Raw genomic sequence first — 23,668 nt, forward strand, 5'->3', positions numbered from 1 at the left:
AAGCAGCATTTCTGTGTTCTGGTCTTAAATTCGTAGTTGCCGGTGCATAAGCACATCATCATCATCATCTCAACCAATTGACGTCCACTGCTGGACATAGGTCTTTTGTAGGGAGTTCCACAATGCACGGTCCTGGGCCGCTTGCCTCCAACGGCTCCCAGCTACTCGCCTGATGTCATCTGTCCACCTCGTTTGGGGCCGACCTACGCTGCGTTTACCGGTGCGGGGTCGCCATTCCAGCACCTTAAGACCCCAACGTCCATCGGTTCTCCGAGCTATGTGCCACGCCCATTGCCACTTCAGCTTCGCAACTCGCTGAGCTATGTCGGTAACTCTAGTTCTTCTACAGATCTCCTCATTTCTGATTTGATCACGTAGAGATACTCCTAACATAGCTCTCTCCATCGCCCGCTGAGTGACTCTGAGCCTTCTTATGAGGCCCATAGTTAGCACAACATGAGGTCAATACCTTAACACCTACACCAAAGGTAACACATAGAGCAGGACTTTGTAGGACGTGTTGCATGCCCAGCGAAGTGTTGCTGTTCATAAGCGAAGGATTACCACATGTTTTTAAACAATATGTTAAAATAAAGAAATGGTAAAGACCCGAGGCGATTCGTTATTTTTTAAGCAAAAATTTAACGTTAAATATCTTGCGAAAGCTCCACGTTTCATTACATGAGAGTGGAGATAGTCATATCGTAAAGAGAAGCAGAAAGAATACGCTTCTTTTGTCATTTTCATTTTTATTTAAACTTTATCGCTTTGTACGTAAACAATGAGCCATTCGTCGATCCAAGTTTTAAGAAAGTGATTCGGCCGGTCCTGCAAAACGTGGGATAAGGATGTAGTGATAAAGCTGCCACTTTGTATTGTGCCAGGTAATCGGACCCATGACCAAAACATGTTAATCACAACGCAAACGAGGGGTTCATACCGAATACCGATATAAGGTTTACCTACCCTATCTTTTTACCGCTTTATGAAGCCATTGTCTTTTATCCGGCCAAATATAAAAGCTGGAGAAATCGTAAAAACTTATAACATGATGAAAGAGGTTTTATTTGCATGATTATTTATGTGCATTCGGGGCCATAAAGTGAGGCATTATAATATCATGAGACGTCCCTTATACGTTATTCAAGCAAGAAAAAGTTGTCAGTTTTTAGACCTCAAAGAATTCGAGTGTTTAAACGGTCGATGTCGTGACCACGGTGTCGGTGGGACCACGGGCTCTTAACCCGTAATAAAACAAAATATTATTACGGTTAGAGGCTTCGGCCGTGGCTAGTTACCACCCCAACGACCAAAATGTTGCGTTCGGGTACGATATCGCGTATAAGCCGATTAGTAGTATGCGTTTAATAAAACTGCCATACCCCTAACAGGTTAGGCTGCATCATCACCTTCCAGTAGGTGAGATAACAGTTAAGGAATAATTTATAGTTGTTAAAAAAAAATACTAATGATAAAGCCAAAAAAGCAGTGATTTCTAATGGGTTATGGGTATGAAGTCGGCTTCCCTTTCATGCACGTCTACAGAGTTATGTGCGTTTCAAGCAAATGAATATCACTTCCTTTAACGATGAAAGCAAATATCGTGAGGGCTTTGCTTTCGGGTACGATTTCGCATAGAAACCGATTAGTAGTATGCGTTTAATATACCCCTAACAGGTTAGGCTGCATCACCGCCTTCCAGTAGGTGAGATTACTATTAAGGAATAATTTATTATTTTATTATGGCTTTATCATTAGTATTTTATATAGTATATATAATACTAATGATAAAGCCATAAAAGCAGTGATGTTATGGGTATTCAGTCGGCTTCCCTTTCATGCACGTCTACAGAGTTATGGGCGTTTCAAACAATTAAATATCACTTCCTTTAACGATGAAGGAAAATGTCGTGAGGAATCCTGCATGCCTGAAAGTTCTTCATAACGTTTTCAAAGGTGTGGACTCTACCAAAACGCCAGCGCGGTGGACTAAGACTTAAACGATAGTAGGCCGATGATGGGCTGCCAACGTTGATGATTAAAGCAAAATAGATAATTGGTTTTCGTTTGTTCACACAAACAAAACCTTAGCTCTAATAATCTCTGGAACATATTTTCGGAGTTGATAGCCCAATTTTCGAAAAAGCTTCCAAGCTTTTTAACGTAACGATGACATGATTACTACAAAATATAAATCAAATAAATATTTTGAAAACTAAGTTGAATTTGCTGTAATTCCCGAAATTCAGGAGAATCTGTTTGGTTTAATTTATAATTACTTCAATCTTTATACTCCACACCATTAATTGTTAGCAATAATTCATTGTAAAGTCAACATCACCTGAGCATGCTCCGGTTTCGGAGCGAAACGTGTGTAGAGGGTACATTGCCGAAGATATGTGTGGTATGGAGTATAAAGCTTGAATAAATTATAAATTACACCAAATAGATTCTCCTGCTCTTCGCGGAGTATAGCAAATTAAGCTTAATTTTCATTATAGGTAAATCATGGAATTCCCAGAGTAACGCCTGTTTCTCTCTAATAATTTAATTTAAAATTTTATTTTATATATTCATACAAAACACAAAGAAACTCATAATAATAGTGTATGATTTTCATTTTAACTATAAATTTTCATAGTCGATTAATTTAATAGAAAAAAATAAACATAATTTTAATACACATTCCCATTCAAGCTTTGTAGAATTAGACTATCAAAACTCATTTATTCCAAACTTCACTACCCCGGTAGATTTTTCAGCTTCCGTAAAGCTATGAAACCTTGAAGTAATTTCACTCGATGCAAACCCAATTTTTATGTTATTAATTACATTTGACAGATGACACTTCCACGAGCTCTGTCACAAAAAGCTTCACTATTACTTTACTGTAGGTACAGTACATACATATTGTCTGTGTTGATAGATAAAATGCTTATTAACATGTTTAATAGGGTGAAAACAATAATTAAATAAATAAATAAATATACTACGACATTACACGCATCGCCATCTAGCCCCAAAGTAAGCGTAGCGTAAGCAAATTTTTTATTAATATAATACACATAAATACTTATAATATACAGATAAACACCCAGACACTGAAAAACATTCATGTCCATCACACAAACATTTTCCAGTTATGGGAATCGAAACCACGACCTTGGACTCAGAAAGCAGGGTCGCTGCCCACTCGGCCGTCAAAAATTACTCGTTGGGTGAAAATGATTCGTTGGTTGAACATGACTCGTTGGATGAAAATGACTCGTTGTCTTAAAAAGACTCGGTAGGTGAAAATGACACGTTGGGTGAAAATTACTTGTTGGCTGATAATGACTCGTTTGGTGAAAATTACTCGTTGGATGAAAATTACGTTTTGTGTGAAAATGACTCGTTGAGTGAAAATGCCTCGTCTAGTGTATCGTCACTTCCGTTTGACTGGCTCCCCGGGCGGGGTATTGATTTTCTCCGAAGTTATCTCGTACTGCGTGTCCAATCTGTGAACAACAACCAAATGGCATCACTTATCGATAAGATAAAATGGTTTATCGATAATTTTTTGGTAGAGCATAAGTTTTTTTTTTTATATGTTGGATAGAAGAAGGGCTTTGTTTGCTGCGGAATTCCATGATCAATTCGTGTTAGAACTTTTAGTAACAGAGCTCGTCCGGGGAACTACTGCCGCTATGCTTATTTCTGCCGCCTAGCAGCATGGAGCTGGAGGGTGCATTGGCGTTTTGATTACAGGAAAATGAGGCTTAACACATAGGTGTTAAGGCATAGGCCTCAAGCTAATTTGTAGGACGCGCTCTTGCATGCTATGCGAAGTGTTACTCTGTTTAAAGGCAATGATTTTTCACTTACCATCAAGTAAACTAGCTTGGCCCGTCAATAATGACAAATAAAAACTATGAACAGAGAGCTTCTTAATTTGGTATAACCCTCGGAACGAACCCTCCCAGGAAACGAACGGAAAGGTAATGTTTAATTTTATTATTTCTTCAATCTTAATATTTCGTTTTTCATTAGACTGTATTATCATTAATCAAAGTCAAAAATATCTTTATTCAAGTAGGCCCACAGGTGGCACTTTTGATGCGTACATAAGAACCACACGGTAGTGAGATGATGGCGATAACCACATTCGTAAACTTAAAACTAAAGCTACGAGGGTTCCAAACGCGTCCTGGTCTAAGAAGAAGCCCACAACAAACTTAGCCGGATGTTTTTTTTTTTTTGTTATCACCATCTCACAATGTCATTTTAAATTATTAGAAGAGCAATAATTTACACCCAAGCTTTTTTATCGTTTACGTAGTCCTTTATACTATAATAGGACTTTTCTATAAGCTTACGTTTAATACAAACTTTGAACTTTTTAAGAGACATTCATTTTACATTATAGTTTATTGTCCGAGTACAGTTATCACTTACAGGTATACACAACATTGAAGTAAGTTTTCCGGTTAAAAATAATTAAATTAAGTCAAAAGCAAAAATAGTAAGAATAAAAGAATTAATATTAAACAAATGAAAATAATGATTCAAATTAAAATTTAAAACAATTAAAAAAAAATTGAAAATATTACTCTAAGTTTAATTTCGCCTTGAAGCCAATTAAAGTGTCATGAAAATATAATGGCTAATATTTAATAACTTGCTGCGACCCCCGGTATTTCCCGCAGTTTTCGTTGCATTATTAGGGCGTTAAGTAAGGACTTTTCAACCCATAGAAAAGTCCTATAATAGTGTAAAGAACTACGTAATCGATAAAAAAGCTAGGGTGTGAGTAATTGTTCGAACCAGGTTGTTCTTTTAAAAATTTTAAATGACAATGTGAGATGATGATAAAAAAACACCTGGCTAAGTTTGTTTTAGGCTTGTTCTTAGACCAGGACGCGTTTGGAACCTACGTAGCTAGCCACGTCACTACCGTGTAATTCTCATGTAATGTACGCATAAAAAGTGCAACCTATGGACGTATTTGAATTAAGATATTTTTGACTTCGTCTTTGGAGGATATTAGGTGTAAAAACACGAATGTTCCCGTAACCTATCCTAGGAACTGTGATAGTTTTCCAGAATTCAAAGTAACTTATGTTACTAAAGGATAGAGTCCTTTCAACTAACTCTATGTCAAAATCAGGTCGATTGGTTGTTTTTTTTTAATTATTTGTTGTCAACGCAAACAATAACGTGTATACAGCCATTTCTAGCGACCAACATTTGAAAACAACTGAGGTTGATATAAAAAAGACGTTGTTTAGAATTACATAATTAATTAAGTTCAAGTAGTGTTACATAAATCTAATATTAATGTCAGACTAAACATTAGACAAGAAAAGACAAGTAAAACCTTGATAAAACAATAATTGATTATTTTAGATTACAATATTTAAGTATACCTAAAATTTATTAAATGCCATATCTTAAAATAAAATTAGGTACCACTTAATAAACATGTTAGATCATCAAATCCTTAAATTGTGATTATAATCTGTTTTTATTTTATGCGTAAGGAATTCTGGGAGGGTTAGATATATAGTTAGTTAATAGGCGTCAACGAAACAAAAAAAACTATCGCATTAATAATGTTGGGAAAGATTGTTTTAAGTCGCTTCGGTAGGAAGACTGAATTCGGTACCACACTGCATTTATAAAAAATCTCCACCTGCAAATCACAGACTACGATAGGTATTAGTAAAAATATTCAGGACGCCGCTGTTACATAGAAATTCAAAACAAATTAATCAAACAACCCACAGTTCACCATCCTCGTGTTTCTAATCTATCACGGGCCCAGTAGTTTCCATCAAAAATCGAGCATCCATGCCGACAGGATAGTATCCCGAGTGATGGGAAGGTGGTAAGCGAGCACCGAATTAGTTTATCGTGCGTTGACACAACGACGGGGCCTTGGCGCGTTTAGAATTGCAAAGCGAACGCATTTTAAACGCGCCTGTCGCGGTGGACTTTTCATATCATGTCGATAGGACAAACTAAATATTTATTATCAAGAAATTCTTTATCAGCAGTGGCGTGCATACAGGGTATGCACTAAGCGGACAGATAAATTTTATAAAATTAAAAAAATCTCTAGTGGGAGTTATAAAAACTTAAAGATAGGCATTTGTAAGTGTTATAAAAAGCCTACCCTTAAGTTTTTATAACTCGTACTGGAGATTTTCTTCATTTTATATCATCTGCATACCCTGTGCGGTGTCTCGGTAGAATCTGCCTTCCGAACCGGTGGTAGAGTCACTACACTACTAGTTAGGCCTACTTGAAATAAATGAATTTTGTTTTTTTTTTTGTGCGTACTTGCTGATGATCAGTGGCGTGCATAGAGGATGCACGCCACTAATCATCAGCCAATGTGCGTCAATCATCAGCCTCTTTGAAGCGGCGCCAAGTTTCCCAATTTTCGGCTTTCTTCATCCAGTCGATGCCTGCCACTTTTCGGAGGTCGTCGCTCCATCACTCCGTTAATCGACACGCGGCCTCAACTCGAGGACGTTTCGACTCCGTCGTCCATCGGTCCTCCGACTGACGTGACCAGCCCACTGCCACTTTACTTGTGCTAACCCGAAGGGCTATGTCAGTTACTTTAGTTCTTTGGTGAATCTCTCCGTTACGGATCCTATCTCTCAAGAAATACTAAGTATAGCTCTTTCCATAGCACTGAGCGACTTGAAGCTTGTGAATCAGCCCCGCTGTCAGTGTCACTTTTCGGCACAGTAGGTCATGACTGGCAGAACGCACTGATTGAAAACTGATGTCTTCAATTATAAATTTCACCAAACAGATTCTCCTGCTTTTCGCAGAGTATAGCAAATTAAGCTTAATTTTCGTAACATATCATGGAATTCCGCAAAGTAACGCCTGCTTCTATCCAATAGATAAACTCCACATTTTGAAAGTCGGTTGTTTGTATGATAGGAATAAAAAAGGAAGTCCATCGTGTAGGAAGACTGCCCGGGGAGCGGTTGCTGACCGGTGAATTCGAAGGTGACTTGTAGATGCCGCCCATGCATAATGCTGTCGGAGCAGCGCATTGATAAGCAATATAAGCTCATTTCCAGCGCGCGCTGAATTCTATTGCCCATACAATGTTTCAACGGGCATCTAGTAGCTACCTACTGTACATACGTACAATCCATTTTTTCTAACTTGTCTTAATAGGTATACGATATTTTCATTATTTTTTAGTGTTAAGTATGTTTTTTAAATTTTAAAAAACTTTTTTAAAAATGACTAAAAAAAGCGGTGAGAGCCCAGTGGGTAGGAGCATGACTACACTTTTGGGGAAAAGTTAATATTTTCTACACTAGACTTTTATTTTACGAAAAATAATATTGCTCTAGAAGTATGGAAATAGGAGTATGGAAAATCCATCTATGCTATCGTTTTAGACATCGAAATCTGATGGGAAACGTTGATAACGATGAGGTGTACTTTGGAAGTCGGATGGAAGCAGGCGTTACTTTGCAGAATTCCCTTATATATAATGAAAAATAAGCTTATTTTGCTTTACTTAGCGAAAATCAGCAGAATCTGTACAGTGTAATTAATTTCTAAATTAAATAATTTCTTCAATCATTATACTCCACACCAAACCGATCTTCGGCAATGTATTTTCTTCCCCTTTTTTCGCTCCGAAACCGCAGCATCCTCAGGTGATGGTGACTTTGCAATGAATAATCGTTAAAATAACATTCAATCTTAACTTAACAATTATTCGTTGTAAAGTTAACATCTCCTAGGGATGCTCCGGTGCTCAACACTCCTGGACTAGGACCCTACGTTGTGATCTATCTATATACTCGTATATAAAAGAGAAAGTGTGTGGGTATGTTCCGTATAGGCTCCGAAACGGCTGGACCGATTTCAATGAAACTTTCAGGGAATCTCCGGATTGACCTGGCGAGTAATCCTGTAAAGTTTGGTGACGATCGGAGCACTCCTATTTTGAACTGTCAAATACAGCTTTTATTTACTATGATGATATTATATTGTTGGGTGTACATGGGTGTAGATAATGATCTTCGCCCGCTCGAGGAGAGAATAGAAGAGACTGAATACGGAGAGAAATAAATGATTTGATATATTATGAGACTTAAATTAAAAATTTAATGATGTAAGTTTATTGTTCAAATAAAATAAAGCAAAATCCACCCCGGCGAAGCGGGCTGGGTACGCTAGTGTTATGTAAGATCACAATTTTAATGTTTTACAGTAATAATTGACGGACAAAGCTGATCGCGCAGCAGATGGTAAGTGGAAAACCATCAGCTATAAACAGAGCTTAACTTCACAGAGCATGCGAGGAGCACGTCCTGCAACATGCCGTTCTGTGTCCATCAATTTGAGGCGTAGGTGATAAGCTTTATGTGGCTCAAATTACACCGGCAACCACACCAATGCTGCTTAGCGGCAGAAATACGCATGGTGATAGTACTTCCCCGGCCACGCTCTGTCACAAAGAGCTCTCCTACTACAATGCAGTTGTCACCGACCCTCTTCCCGCGGGAGTCGTACGAGGTGACTAAGGGAATACAACAGATAACGGGCAACAGAGTCCTCTGTGCCCGTGGTGTGCACAGGGTTTTTGACCTGGGTAAAATAAAAAGAATTCCCTCAAATACGAGTTTAAAGAAATAAACAATGGTAGGCAGTGCTTATGTGCATGTTGGTATACAGTACACGCCACTGCCTTGTGCTATTAAATAAAACCCACACCCGAGCTATTGGGTAGTATAGATACATTATGGATACAATAAGTATGTAAAATACAGTCACCACCCGAAATGTATAAGAAATTCCGAGGTTCCTGCTTAATTTGATCCCATGCACACGTTTGTATAATCCGCGTCGAATTATACAGTTCAAGTCAGGAGCCGAATCCGGGACGGTGAGGTGAGAGGGCGTTCACCTGATGGCATTGACTCGGGATCCTCTGGAGCCGGCCGTGCCATGACGTCACTAAATATGCCGTGACCTCAATGGACTCTACCTGGAGTTCACACTCACGGAGTCTCACATGGTCACAGGGACGGTCAGTTGACGTCATACAATATCATCTTTCGTTTATTATTTGACATTTTTGATATAAGGAAGAAGTATACCACTCTTCTGCAATTAGGGTTGGTGGTCTTAACTTAATAAAAAGGGGTTGGAGATAGGCGTCAAAATAACCGGCAAAGTATTGAATAAATAATCTGCGATACGCCAATGATACCGTGATTATCGCCTAATCAGAAAAGGAACTACAAACATTGGTAGACAGGGTCAAGAGGCGGGGATAAACATGAGCAAGACCAAGTTTCTGGTGGCATCTGGGGACAAGGATCTAAAGCCAAGGATTAGGTTGGAAGACAAAGATATAGAGAGCATTACGTACAACGTACAGTTTCAGCCCAACCAAGTGCAGAAATGGCCCAGAAACAGAATAAGGATCTAGAGCGGTTGCGAATGTACACCTGCCTCCGAGGCTTGGGTGAATGAAGAAGAGACAAAAAATCCTAACCCAAATTGAAATGGCCCTAGCCAGCCTTAAAATGATAAAGAAAATTTTGTGTAGCCGTAAATTGTCCATAGAGCTCAGAGTCCTGCTCTACTGCTACGTCTCACCGGTAGTTTTATATGACTCTGGCAATCAAAAACGTCTCGAAGCCTTCGAGATGTGTGACCACAGAATGTTCCGCATTAGCTGGACACATAAAAATTCCAACAAGAGTAGGTACTCCAGCACGTCTCCAGAAGCCGTGAAACCTTGAAGAAGAAAAAAGTCAGGCGACCTTCTGAGACATGAGTGTTATCAACTGCTTCAACTCATAATGATGGGCGAAGTAGATGGCAAACGACGCGTTGAAAGCAAGAAATAGTGGTTGCGCAACATCTGTGATTAGGCCAACATCGCTTGCGTGAGTAAATTATTTCGCTTGGCGCAAGACCACAAGAAGTTTGCTGAGCTGGCGGCCAACCTCCAGGAGAGCCACAAAAAGAATAAGAAGATGGTAAAGTATCAGATCTAATATGGTGGATAAAAGAAGGCATTATTTTGTGTAAGTATTTCGGGATACTTACAAGAATTTGAAAAGAAGCGTAACGGATTTTGCATGACAGACCTTGCATGTTGGTAGCCGATATTCTATACTAGCTGTTGCCCGCGACTTCGTCTGCGTTTTATTTTGTTTTTTGATGTTGTTGTAGTTCTAAAAAAAATGTAGTAGTATTCAGTATCGCTAAGCCTTAAATGAGGGGTTTGCTGTTGTCCGCTGAGGAGTTCTGTCCTCCATCTCCAACCACATTCATCAGATCTACACAAAGTTTGGGCAAAATTAAACACATATTATAACCTATATAGTACAAAAATATTTTTTTATATTGTTTATAATTTGTCGGAGTTATGGTGTAAAATCGTCAAACACTTTCATCCCCTCTTCTAAAGAAACCGAGCTTAATGTCGGGATAAAAAGTATCCTATATTACTTCTAACACTTTCAAGAACATGTGTACAAAGTTTCATGAGGATTGGTTAAGTTGTTTTTGCGTGAAAGCGTAACAAACAAACTTACATTGACATTTATAATAATAAGTAGGGAAGGGATAGGGATAGGCTTACAACACTTTTTAGCCCGGGAAATCAAAGATTTTCTTCGAGAACCTAGCTAGTCGTTTCTTTTTCGATTTCTAAATTCAGTAAATTTTAGTAGACTTAATTTATACGCACTTTAGGTAAGTCAGTCTATCTGTGTTATGGGCAATCTACCACTGGTTTGGTTGCAGATTTCACCGAAAGGAAACCGGTATCAAACTCAGCAGTTAGCTTTTTCCTACATAATCTTTCTAACTTGTGAGAGATGAAAGCGGAACCGGCTGCTTTCAAACAAACAACATCAATTCTATAGTACCTACCCTCGCTATAACGAATGTGTTTTCACACATTGTTTGAACTTTGCATAGCTTGTTTCAAAATTACCTCAGGAATCATATTATTTAAGCATATATTCAATCCCACAAATGATTCCTATATACGGTATCTTTGTCATAAAGGTTACTTAGTAACCGTCTTTGATGTAGGGGTAAAGTTTCTAAGTAGAAACTCCATCAATTAAATCAAATTAATGTTCGCGCTACAAACACATACCTACAATTCCATATGACGAAAACTTCTAAATAAATGAACTTTAGGTACAAACGGTTTCTGAATAACATCAATTATATAAATTGTATTAGTTTGTAGGTCTACGTTACTAATAATATAAATGCGAAAGTATGTTTGTTTGTTTGTCCTTACTTTACGTCTTAGCTTAGCAACCAAATTCTATTTTTAGCATTGAGTTAGTCGAAAGGAAGGATGAGTGATAGTTTTTATCCCAGAAAAACAAACGGATTAGATATCGGATAACGGATGAGATAGTTTTCCACTTACAATCAAAAATCAACTATTCTTATACAGCGTGTAACTGAATTACGAAGTACTGTTTAAGGGTGCATAAGTATATTTCATAAGGAATCACCCTGTAAAAATATTAAATTAAAAAAAGCATATTTATTATCCTATACAAACTAATTTAAAACATTCTAAGTGTTTACTTATGACTACTGAAGATAAAAGACCGACACGTGCATATTACCTACGATACGTTACGCGTATGATGATTTTAATTTTGCATGTGATCTGATTTCTTTCAGTAAAAACTATGGCAGTGGCGTACTCAAAAACTATTAGAGTTTCGGTTTCACAGATTAGTCTCAGAGACAGTAAATAATGCACCTCTAAAGCTACTAAAATATTAATTCGGTTTTCATGTACACGTTGTATAAAAACAAAAACAAACCAACTTCGAAATTGGTTTGTTTTTGTTTTGTTGTCTTCGGTTTTTTTCTTTTTTCACGAATCCCGCGGGAACCGTACACATATCCGGGACAAAAACGTATTTATCCAGGGTATAATATATCACAATTTTAAACTTTTTAGACAAATTAGTTCACTAGTTCATACGTTATGAGTAAAAATCATCCCTACGTTTGCATTTATAATATTAGTAGGAAGTAGGATGTGCGTATTAACAACGAGGATTCCAAATGTCTCTATTCCAAAGTAATTGCTAAAACTATGTTAACTTTGCAGTTCAAAAATGTAAACTTAACCCTTAAACGTACACCAGTAAGGTATATTTATGTGTATGCAAATGTAGGGAGTTTGAAATTAGGGCAGTGTGAATGGGATCACATAGGGTCTCTTCATCCCTATAGTTTCCTCTATGATTACGACGCATTTGTAGTCTGCGAGGCGATTGAATTGAGGGTTATATTGAACGGGCATCTCATTCGGCGGTCGTTCTTACCCCCGTGTCAGACGCATGCTCCTCCAACCCTCCGGTGCTCGCAACTTATTGACCATCACAAGATACGCACGGTGCGGTTTTTTACCTTAAATTCTCGGTAACAGGGGAAACCTTTCAAGATCCAACATCAAAAAGGGAACTTTGATGAAAATGCTTGTTACTTTCGTTCAACTTTTTCATATACTATCCCTTTTTAGAGTATTAACCCGGCAAACCGCATTGGAGTAAGTGGTTGGTCTAAAGGTGGGTGTAAGAGGAAAGTAAATAAATAAATATACAACGATAATACATACATCGCCATCGATCCCCAAAGTAAGCGTAGCTTGTGAGCTTGTGTTATAGGGACTAAGATGATTGATGAATATTTAGACAAATAATACTTATACTTACATACTAATAATAATACAGATAAACACCAAGACGCTGAAAAACATTCATTTTCAACAAACACATTTTCCATTATTAGGGAATCGAACCCACGGCCTTGGACTCAGAAAGCAGGGTCGCAGCCCACTGCGCCAATTTGCTCTCGAAGTACATTCAGGATTCTCAATACAAATGTATTTTCGTAATTCTCCGTGAATAATGCCTCTAGAGCAATCATATTGTATCAAATCAAAGCAATGTTGACAGCCGCAATCATTTATTTTTCTTAGAAAGCTAAATAGTCTAAAAACCTGGCCCTCTAAAATTACCAATAAAACACCTTTTTACCGCCACGTTCAAAGGATTCAAGGACGTTTATGAAAAAAGAAATAACATAAAAGAAAGAAGGAAATTCTTAAAATTTTATTTAGTGTTATGGGTACGAAGATAGCTGATCAATATTTTATGATTATAATACTCATAAATACTTATACTATACTATAATATACACACATAAATAATATAAATGTTTGTTTTTTCTTCTTTGGTTAGAACTTACCGTTGGATTACATAAATAGCTTCTTGAACGGACACTTCTTTAGTTATTTGAAACTCGATGAAACAATTTATGGTTATCACCATCACACAGTCAATTTATTTTGACAGTTAAAAATTAGCTATGAAGTTTGATCGATTCACACCCAACGTTTTTTATTGTTTATCGTTTAAGTATACTTACAACGTGTAAAAATCATCACAGGCTATAGAGGTACATTATGTAGTGTCTTTGAGAATTATCTGTGAAACCAAAAACCTAATAGTTTTTGAGTAAACCACTATAGTTTTAACTGAAAGAAATCAGATACAGCCCTAACATCACATGCAAAATTAAAATCTTCATACGCGTCACGTATCGTAGGTAATATGCACGTGTCGGTCTTTTATCCTCAATAGGGTCACCATAAGTAAACACTTAGAATGTTTTGAATTCGTTTGTATGGAAAATAATTATGCTTCTTTTGATTTAATATTTTTACAGAGTGATTCCTTATAATATATACTTATGCATCATTCAACATTATTTCGTAATTTGGATACACGTTGTGTATATTTCGTTATACTTTATTTTATTTTACCTCCGAACGATAACTCACAGGTAGACAGCTCAGCCGAAAGCCCACACCAAATAAGGCTATTATTCCGGCGCGTCGTTAATGTCGCCATTTCCCGACATCTATTATATCCAATACCAATAACATGTTACCTTGAGCTTGTACAAACACTCTTGTAAATGAAAACGTGGCCCATAATTCGCGAGCCATTCATCACGCTACGAACAAAAGCTTTTAGCGGTACAAAGGGCCGGCGACGCGACGCCACGATCCCGCGACAACGGTTACTGGCGACGGTAAACAAGTGTTAGTTGAACTATATTTTGTAGTGCGGATCAAAGTAATCTTACAAAAAACAGTATCTAAATTCTATCCCAATCTAAATTCTAACTAAATTATAATATAACGGTGAAGGAAAACATCGTGGGGAAACCTGAACGCCTGAGAGTTCTCCATAATTTTCTTAAAGGTGTGTGGAGTCCACAAATCTGCACTGGGCCAGCGTGGTGGACTACGGCCTTAACCCCTTCTCATTGTGGGAGGAGACTCGTGCCCTGTAGTGGGCCGGTAATGGTTTGGTATAATATATGATGATGATTATAAATTCGATAGTTTGCTTGATTGTTTGTCTTCCTTAGAAACTGATCAACTTGATTTTTGGCATAGAGCTAGTTAAAAGGACGGAGGATTACATCCTTCTTTTTATTCCAGAAAAACAAGCGGTTCCCAGGGGATTTGTAAAAAACTGTAATAGACGCGGTTGTAGAACACGGGCAACAGCCAGTGCATATAAAAGTTGATCTTCTCCCACAGCTTTATCAACTCGCTGAGCGCTGGCGCACTAGTGCAAATAATATATGTGTCATTTAATAACAAACGGGGGTAAACCGTACATGTTACCGTACTTTAGCAGGTTGGCACGTTAATTATATCCCCCGATTATATCCCCTGATAAGATATATAATTAACGTGTCCACCTACTAAAGCACAAGATTAAGAATAAGACAAGTTTACCCCCGTTTATTATTACACATATACTATTTGGATATACCTTCCACTTGTGCGCCAGTGCTCCGAGAGTCGATAAAGCTGTGGGAGAAGATACATTTTTATTTTTTCCCCGGGTATATAATTGTCTCCTGCCCATGCTAACCGTAATCGGGATATAATCGGGAGTAATAAAAAATAGTGCAATAAAATAAATGTAGATTCTCCTGCTTTTCCCTGAGCATAGCGAATTAAGCTCAGCTATCATTGGATTGGTTTTTCACAGAGCAAAAAAACGGTCGAAATCGGTAATCGGTCGGCGGGAGAGAGGTATCAACCTCTCTCCTATAGGCTATTAGGCCTAAGATTATGCTAAAATAAATATGAAGGGCTGTAATGTGAATTTGTTTGTCATCTGGTACCCTGGTAGCCGCGGAGCGCATCGGTCGCACTGACCCCGGTCGCTGACCCCGCACACCTGGGGTGTACAACCCAGGGATGTCAACATCTACTTAGCGGATTACACGACCACTTTGAAGAGGTCTTTTGAAGTGAAAGAAATGGTATTTGCATCAGCATGCCTTGGCAATAAAATCAACGAGGGCCGTCACGGAAAACGCCTTGACGCTCTCGCATGCCGTCATGCCATCGCTCTCGAATTCTGTGTTTGTGTATGTGCTTAACACAGAATACGATAGACAATATTCCGCTGTATATTGTAAAACAGTCTGTATTAAAAGTTATATATTAAAGTTAAAAAAATGTATCTACTTGTTATGTCTATTCTGAACTCTTGATTAGCATTCACATTCCTTTTGCATGAATAAAGCAGAAGTTTTAAGCGTAACCATTGATATTAACTAAACTTAGTGGAACATATAACTAAATGTCATCATCAAGAAAAGTGGCGCCTCGTACAAGCCAGATAGTTAGTTGCAATGGATTATATCTGAGACTTTAACACGGCTTCTTCACATTCGATTAAATTTTAGTGCCTAGGTGCGGTCTTGCTCTGACTTAAATCACAATGCGCATATCTCCCAATAAGCATACGACAGTAAAGGTCACTAGACATATTCAAAATGCGGTTAAAGCCCATTATCTTGAGCAATAAAGACGACAGTGATTAACTCTTACTCATATTTAAGTATGTTTTAGTTTATATTAGTTTATTATTTTTTATATTTATTATTATTAGTATTTTATGTGTGTAATCTTGATAAGTATTAGTGTGTAATTGTTTATAAGTATGTATATAATAATAATACACCCCACCAATCGGTTTCCCTTGGTTTTCCTAATCCTAAGGTTGCCTGGAAGAGATCGCTACTAAGCGATAAGGCCGCCCTTTGTATCCTACTTTTTAAGTTTATTTTTGTTGTGTCCATTGTTTTTTTTTCCTATCTGTGGTGTACAAATAAAGTGTATAAATAAATAAATAAAATGCGTGATAGAGTCGTACCGGAACGCTAAACTGGTAGATACCTCGAAGTTAAGATTAGGAAATCCATATACGTATAGAAAATTAGTATTGTCTATATTTTGTATTCGACTTTCTTGTTTTATCTATATACTTATAAAAAATCAATTGTCTACACCTCGTATTCCAGTGGTTAAAGTTATTTGGTTATTTTTGTTTACTTCTTTTTATATAAGCTCGTGTTAAAACACGTTCCCAGGATTGCCGATTGGAGCAGTGGGCAGCGACCGTGCTTTCTGTGTCCTAGGCCGTGGGTTCGATTCCCACAATTTTTCAGTGAAAGTTTTTTATGTATATTATTCATAACAATATTCGTCTGTCTTCTAGTACCCATAACAAAAGCTACGCTTACTTTGGGGCTAAATGGCGATGTGTGTATTGTGCAGTATATTTATTTATTTTATTATTCAATAAAAAAAATAAGAATAAATCAACTAGAGAAAAGTTTCAACTTTCACGAAGAGGCAACCCTGGCAAATTATTCCCAAGTGTCCACATTAAATGCATTCACAGTATAATACAATACATCGTATTGATAAAACACGTGTTTTTTTCCCTCCCTCCGATTTATACCTTCTCATATGATTACCGCGGGAGGTTGGGGGGTCAACGTACTCGCACGTAAACTTAACAAGTCACTTCTTTTGACGGGCCTTTTCTTTTGTCGGTTGCACGTGCGCGCTATTTAGTTTTCCCACGAAGTTTTTTATAGTTCCAAGTTCAATTATATTCAATATGCACCTTTTAAGAATCCTGTACCTCGTCAGGGAGGGCAACGCTCTAAAGTTTTGTCCTCCTCTAGCCTACATACAGTGGCGTGCACTTCATATATGCACAAAAGCACTGCATACCCAAACTATTTTATTTAGCTCGTATTGAAGGGGTTTTTTTTCATTTCATGCTATGTATCTGCTTTATGCATACCCTGGCCGAATCCCCCGTGCACGCCACTGCCTACATAGGCCATTTTTAAGGCTGAAGTTAGTAGGCAATTAAATAACTGCCTTCCGAACCGGTGGTAAAGTCAATAAAAACAGCCTTAGGCTTACTTGGAATAAAAGAATTTTGAATTTTCTTGAATTTGGAATGCATTTTGAATTTGATTTTTTTCAAGTCAAGTTGTCATTTGAGGGTAAACATAATGAGGGTGTCCTAATAACCATTGAGTTATATAAGCACAGCCTGGCCATAAATAGTGTTATACTAATAAAAAACAATAATATTATTTTGCATTTGGAACCTGTCATTTTCATACAAATATCTAGTTTTTTTTTCTTTTTATCTTTGGTTACATTCCTTGATTAAATAAAAAAATGTAACAAAAAACAACGCGAGAACCGCCAAAAGGTAGACTTTTAGAAGTACAGATAAAAAAAGCATACTAGACTACTTTCAACAACGAACAATTGTTCTACTGAATAGTCGACATACTTAGTTCTCACCTCAAATTCCGGAGCCGGCAGTCTGAGATGATACTCATCTTGGATCTGGAGTCTCCCGCAAGTGGCGGCAGCAATCCCTTGGATCTTCCGATCATGCTGAAGAATGTACCAATAAAAATACATAATAAGTCGACGAATTAAACAAAACTCGTTTGTGAAAATCCTAGAACGATTGCCAAGAAACGGTTAATACGCATGATGACAGTAACAAAGAATTCCTGAAAATGTTGTATTTATCCAATGATATAACATTCATGTACTCATTATGAATAAAGATTGGTATTTATTTTTAACTAGCTTTTGCCCGCGACTTCGTCTGCGTTTGATTTTGTTTTTAAAGTATTCAGTATCGCTAAGCCTTCAATGAGTATAGTAGTATATATATATATATATATATATATATATATATATAAATATGTAACATGTGACTGTCAATTAATTATAGACAAATAATTTGCAATAAAATAAAATTGCGACTATAATGAAATATCTAAGCTATCCTATCTCTTAAGTTGGACCAGACTGCTCACGGTGTGCCAATTTAATTTAAAATCGGTTAAGTAGTTTAGGAGTCCATCGCGGACAAACATCGTGACAGGAGATTTATATATATTAAGATAAGATAAATAATACTGCAAAATTGCGACACATGTGTTTGCGATTGACTTTTGTTCTTCCTTAATTACTTTACATTTTTTGTCGATCTCCCTGGCGCAATGGTGAGAGCTGTGAATTAAGTAGAAGGGCCCGGGTTCGATTCCCAGCAGGGGCAATTTGGCAATTTATAATTTCTGAATTTTCTCTGACAAAACGTGCCGCAGAGCGATTTAGTGTTCCGGCGCTATGTCTGGTAGAAACCGATTAGGGATATGACTAGGTATTATACTGCCTAACAGGTTAGCCCGCTAAGAGAGAGACTGCATTTACCACCGTGAGATTGCTGTCAAGGGCTAACTTGCAGTGGAATAATAAAAAAAAAGTTAAGTTTCACTTTTATAGTATGCAATTTGGGCATTTAAAGTCAAAGTCAAAGTCAAAAATATCTTTATTCAAGTAGGCCCATAGGTGGCACTTTTGTTGCATACATAAGAATTACACGGTAGTGAGATGATGGCGATAACCACATTCGTAAACTTAAAACTAAAGCTACGAGGGTTCCAAACGCGTCCTGGTCTAAGAAGAAGCCCACAACAAACTTAGCCGGGTGTTTTTTGTTTTTTTGTTATCACCATCTCACAATGTCATTTTAAATTATTAGAATTGCAACCTGGTTGGAGCAAAAATTTAAAAGACCTACTTCGATTTACTGAACACCTTGCTCTTCTCAGTCCTTCGCTTGGTCTTGGCTCGCTCGCCGGCCGAGTCGCCCGCGCCCCGCAGGGGGCCGTGCACCGGTGTGGTGTGCTTCAATTCGCTGCATGTTGACTCCTGCGAAAATACGTCATCATCAACATTATGCCGTTACTTTTACACACACACACACACACACAAAACACACACTAAATCTAGTGGAACATTTGTATAATTACTGTACTATAACTCGGAGGTGGGCGGTGGTACATGCAGCACAGTTTTTACTATTGCAGTGCCACACTTGCTAGTATTTTAAGTGCCATTGTAACTGTACCAAATAAAGATTTATTATTATTATACCCTCTATGCACGCCACTGCCTAAAATCCATGCGAAAAATGAAAAATATGAAAATACAAACGCGTTTCTGACCGGAACACAGCAGTACTGACTACTGTTAGGCCAAAGAAATCAACATGGTGGTAGAAGTTCTACCACCACGAACTGTCACAAAAACCTCTACTACAAGCAACAAACTGGTAAATTAAGGCCTAGGTGTTAAGGTTTATGTGCTTGTTGTTACATCGGTACCCCCTACCGCCTTTCAGACCAGAACACACCAATGCTGTTTGGCAGCAGAAATAAGCATATATTACTTGTATATAAGCATATAGTACTTGCACGGACGGAGTTTTGAAATAGAAAGCTCTGCTAATTCTCTCTGCTTTAACTACGTAGAAAACAAAAGTTACTTTAGCTGAAATCGCTTCCGAGGTATTGTAGTCGGTTACATTTTGTAGCACCTCGCTCTCTGCACACACGTTGCTCGACAAAGACTCCTCCTGTACAGACACACAGACGCACAAACTATATACACTGAATAGCCCCGGACCAGTTCACTCTCTATTCTCTCACTCTCATAGTCCGATGGAACGGGAGCTCCGACACGACCTAAGAGAGATAATGTGCAGGCCGATGCTCTCCGAGGCCCAACACAATACTATAATATACTATAATAATATTCATTGGCCGACCGGGGATTGAACCCCGGACTTTGGCTTAACCAACAAGGCAGTAGGGTGGCATCTAGCCACGGCCGAAACCTTTCGCCAGACGGCAACGCCACTCTTGCATTTATCTTAATATATATAAATCTCCTGTCACGATGTTTGTCCGCGATGGACTCCTAAACTGCTTAACCGATTTTAAATTAAATTGGCACACCGTGAGCAGTCTGGTCCAACTTAAGAGATAGGATAGCTTAGATCTTTAATTATAGTTGCAATTTTATTTTATTGCAAATTATTTGTCTATAATTAATTGGCAGTCACATGTTACATATTTATATATATATATATATATACTACTATACTCATTTAAGGCTTAGCGATACTGAATACTTTAAAAACAAAATCAAACGCAGACGAAGTCGCGGGCCACAGCTAGTAGTATTATAAATGCAAAAGTATACTGGTTTTTTGTAATTAAAATAAGTCAAATAAAATAATTTTCAAAACATACAATTAGTAGACACTTGGTCCTAGATTTTGCCCACCTATCAGAAAACTGGCCCATTGGTGCAGTGAAATATATATATTTTATACACCTTGTACTTGTTAAAGTTATTTGGTTATTTTTATTTACTTCTTTTTATATACGCTCGTGTTAAAATACGTTCCTAGGACGGCCGATTGGCACAGTGGGTAGCGACCCTGCTTTCTGAGTCCAAAGCCGTGGGTTCGATTCCCACAACTTGAAATCTTTTGTGTGATGAACATGAATGTTTTACAGTGTCTAGGTGTTTATCTGTATTTTATAAGTATTTAATATTCATGTGTATTGTTCATAAAAATATTCATCACTTATCTTAGTACCCATAACACAAGCTAGCTTACTTTGGGGCTATATGGCGATGTGTGTATTGTCGTAGTAGGTATATGTATATTAAAATGATAGTATCAACTAACGTATGATGTTGAAACTGATACTGAACTGATAACCGATGTCTCGGAGTACTCTGTTGGCAGGTTTACCTTACCGGGGAACCTAGAAATAATAAACACGTTTCTTTACGAAGATGGTAGCTGGCTAACTATCCGGCTAACTATCTTGCTAACCAGTTAAGGTATGGCAGTATATCGTACCGGAGCCCACTAGATGGTAATTAGAAAACCATAGCCTATAAACGCAGAGCAATTCTCCGCAGGGCACGCAAGATATACGCCCTACAAATTTCTGCTCTGTGTCCATCAACCGACGCGTAGGTGTTAAGCCTTATGAGCCTGCAATTACACACGCAACCGAGCCCTTCCGATCAAAACCTGGCCGCAGAAATAAACATGTTATTAAAACTTCCCCAGACGAGGGGAAAAAGGTCTACTTGATGCAACAAACAGGTAAACGAAAACATTAAAATAAATCACCAATATTCTTCCGGTATGTCTTCAACCAAAGGCATTTCAATAGAAGAACTGCTGGGCCATCTCTTCAATCCCTCCTCGGGGGATGCCTCCAGGATATTGAGCTCCTGCTTACACCAGGTGTCCTTGGGTGAGGGGTCCGGCAGCTGGTCGGGTTCCCAGGACTCCACGCGCTTGGGTATGAAACAAGATGGATAGGCGCTGGGATCTTCTCCTGGATCGTGACGGAAGAAATACCTAATGGGGGTAGATTTGTTGAAATAGCAGAAAGGGACTTCAGAAACACGGCTGAGCTTGAAATAATACGTTGTTACGAAGTTGGAAATTAAATGGACGCGTGCTTTACGATATAAATATTATGATTGTTAATTTGACCTACTTATTATATATTGACTAACCCAGATTGTTTTTAACCTATGGTTATAAACCATAGGTTATAAACAATCTGGGTTAGTCAATGGTTTTAATTTTTTGGTAGTTATTTCAATTTGTCTTAAGCGCAAACGTGTTAACATACAAGTATTTTAGTTTGGACTTTTTTTGAATTTAATTTCAGTTATTTGATTATGTACAATTAACTTAGTTAGTACTTTACCATCTTAGAGCGCACCAGATACAATCGTCCAATTGTATCTGGTGCGGATAGTATAATTTCTATTTGAAACCCTTTGCTAAGACGGTACATGAAGATGGTAATATAATGTACCAGTTCAGAAGTTTAAGCCAAGCTTCAGCGGCGCAGTGCACAGTGAAGAGAGAGTTCTGCCTCGCCATGTACTTCTGGTAGCAGATGTTGAAAGTATCTTCTAATATCTCCTCCCGGACGTCGAAGATCATCAAATCGATCTCTTCCTTATGCAGAATCTCTGCCCTGAGGATTTTTCGCCAGTAAATTGAGGTAGGACACATAGCTCGTTGATCTGATTGGACTATGCGTTCAGAAATGGCGGTAAAGGAACAGACAATATTTTTTATAGTAATCATATTTTTAGGACGAAGCATTCCACAAACAAACCAACACTTTGCAGGGTATGCGTGGAATATGTCCTGCAAAGTGCCGCCCTCGGTCCTGCGTACAACTAATATGCGTACAAATAAGCATAGTGGTAGTACTTCCCCGGACGAGTTCTGTCGACTAAACGAATCTTGCATGAGTGACGCTGGATACAAGTTGAATTTGGAACACCCACAAAATACTTACTCCAGCAATACACACACGTCAATCCGTTGAAATGATTTTTATCAGTTCGGTAGGCATCCATAATAATAGTTTGATAGTTGAAAAATGGTGAACAGGAGTAGTAAAAAATCAATAAACCAAATATTATATTCTGTTTCATTATTTTTACGCTCTGTTATTAGTGTAATTGTTGTGTTATTACCATGTTCGTTCAGGAACATCCCTTGGCAATGCTATCAATGTTCTTTGGTCATCGGAAATCTGCAGTTTCTTTCCGCGTCTAGACAATTTGTATTTTGCTATTATAGGTGATCCTCGCGCGCTACTCGTCATGATTTTATTAATTTATAATAAAAATCACTTAAATTAATAAAGAAAATTAGTTTAAACGTAGATAATTATTATGTATTTAAAAAAAAATACTTTTTCACTGTAAAATTGACATTAAAACCAAAGAGGATAAACACATAGGTTGTTTGAGTATTAGTTACATAAAGCTTGATTGCGGACGTCGTAATCGGTAGAGGTATAACATTTAAGTAGGTATCTATTAGGTTTTATAATTTATTAATCGTAACCCTGAAACAAGAAGTATGTTAATAGAGTACCTAATATATAGTAATATTTGCAAATCATCTATAACTAAGCTTAAACTTTACCAAACTTTACCTTTAACTAAAATTAAAGCGTTTTCCAATATTGCTTCATAACTAGCAGCTACCTAAAGCCAGATTGGTAGATTATACCAAAAACACACGGTAACTCTGTGGAAGAGATTAGGCAAAACCAAGCTCAATCAAGCGCGCCTATCAAAATAAAGGCAGATAAAGATTAATCACCTAGGCAATGACTAAGCTCCTTAAATAATAATGGAGTATTACGGAAAGTTAACAATCAAGTAAAACTACCAATATCATAAATCGTTTCGAAGCGAATATTAATAAATATAAATTGAATCGAGATAAAAATCGAGAACCGTTCTAAATAATCGGTTATAAGAGTTGTAACGGATAACAAAAGTAGCTACAATACCTGG

The 23,668-nt window shown here is 37.6% G+C and overlaps 1 protein-coding gene across 1 annotated transcript; it reads right to left on the bottom strand.

Annotated features, from left to right (window-relative positions):
• Positions 1–3,163: 3,163 nt before the first annotated feature.
• LOC120631069 lies at positions 3,164–22,967 on the bottom strand. Its single transcript, XM_039900485.1, has 8 exons — positions 22,835–22,967; positions 22,159–22,323; positions 21,456–21,689; positions 21,000–21,078; positions 19,785–19,874; positions 19,038–19,168; positions 17,741–17,836; positions 3,164–3,497 (listed from the first exon to the last, which is right to left on the bottom strand). The coding sequence occupies exons 1-8, from the start codon at positions 22,963–22,965 to the stop codon at positions 3,425–3,427; spliced, it is 999 nt and encodes a 332-aa protein (XP_039756419.1). The 5' UTR covers positions 22,966–22,967; the 3' UTR covers positions 3,164–3,424.
• Between the last annotated feature and the right edge of the window lie 701 nt (positions 22,968–23,668).

This window comes from Pararge aegeria, chromosome 17 (assembly GCF_905163445.1).
Source record: "Pararge aegeria chromosome 17, ilParAegt1.1, whole genome shotgun sequence".
In the NCBI taxonomy this organism is placed as follows: Eukaryota; Metazoa; Arthropoda; class Insecta; order Lepidoptera; family Nymphalidae; genus Pararge; species Pararge aegeria.

Coding starts and splice junctions, on each gene's coding strand:
- LOC120631069 (XM_039900485.1), bottom strand. CDS start 22,965: ATGACGAGTAGCGCGCGAGGATCACCTATAATAGCAAAATACAAATTG. Junction 21,079..21,455: donor GACATACCGGAAGAATATTG/GTGATTTATTTT, acceptor TATTATTTCTAG/GTTCCCCGGTAAGGTAAACC. Junction 19,875..20,999: donor TATCAGTTTCAACATCATAC/GTTAGTTGATAC, acceptor GTGTCTGTACAG/GAGGAGTCTTTGTCGAGCAA.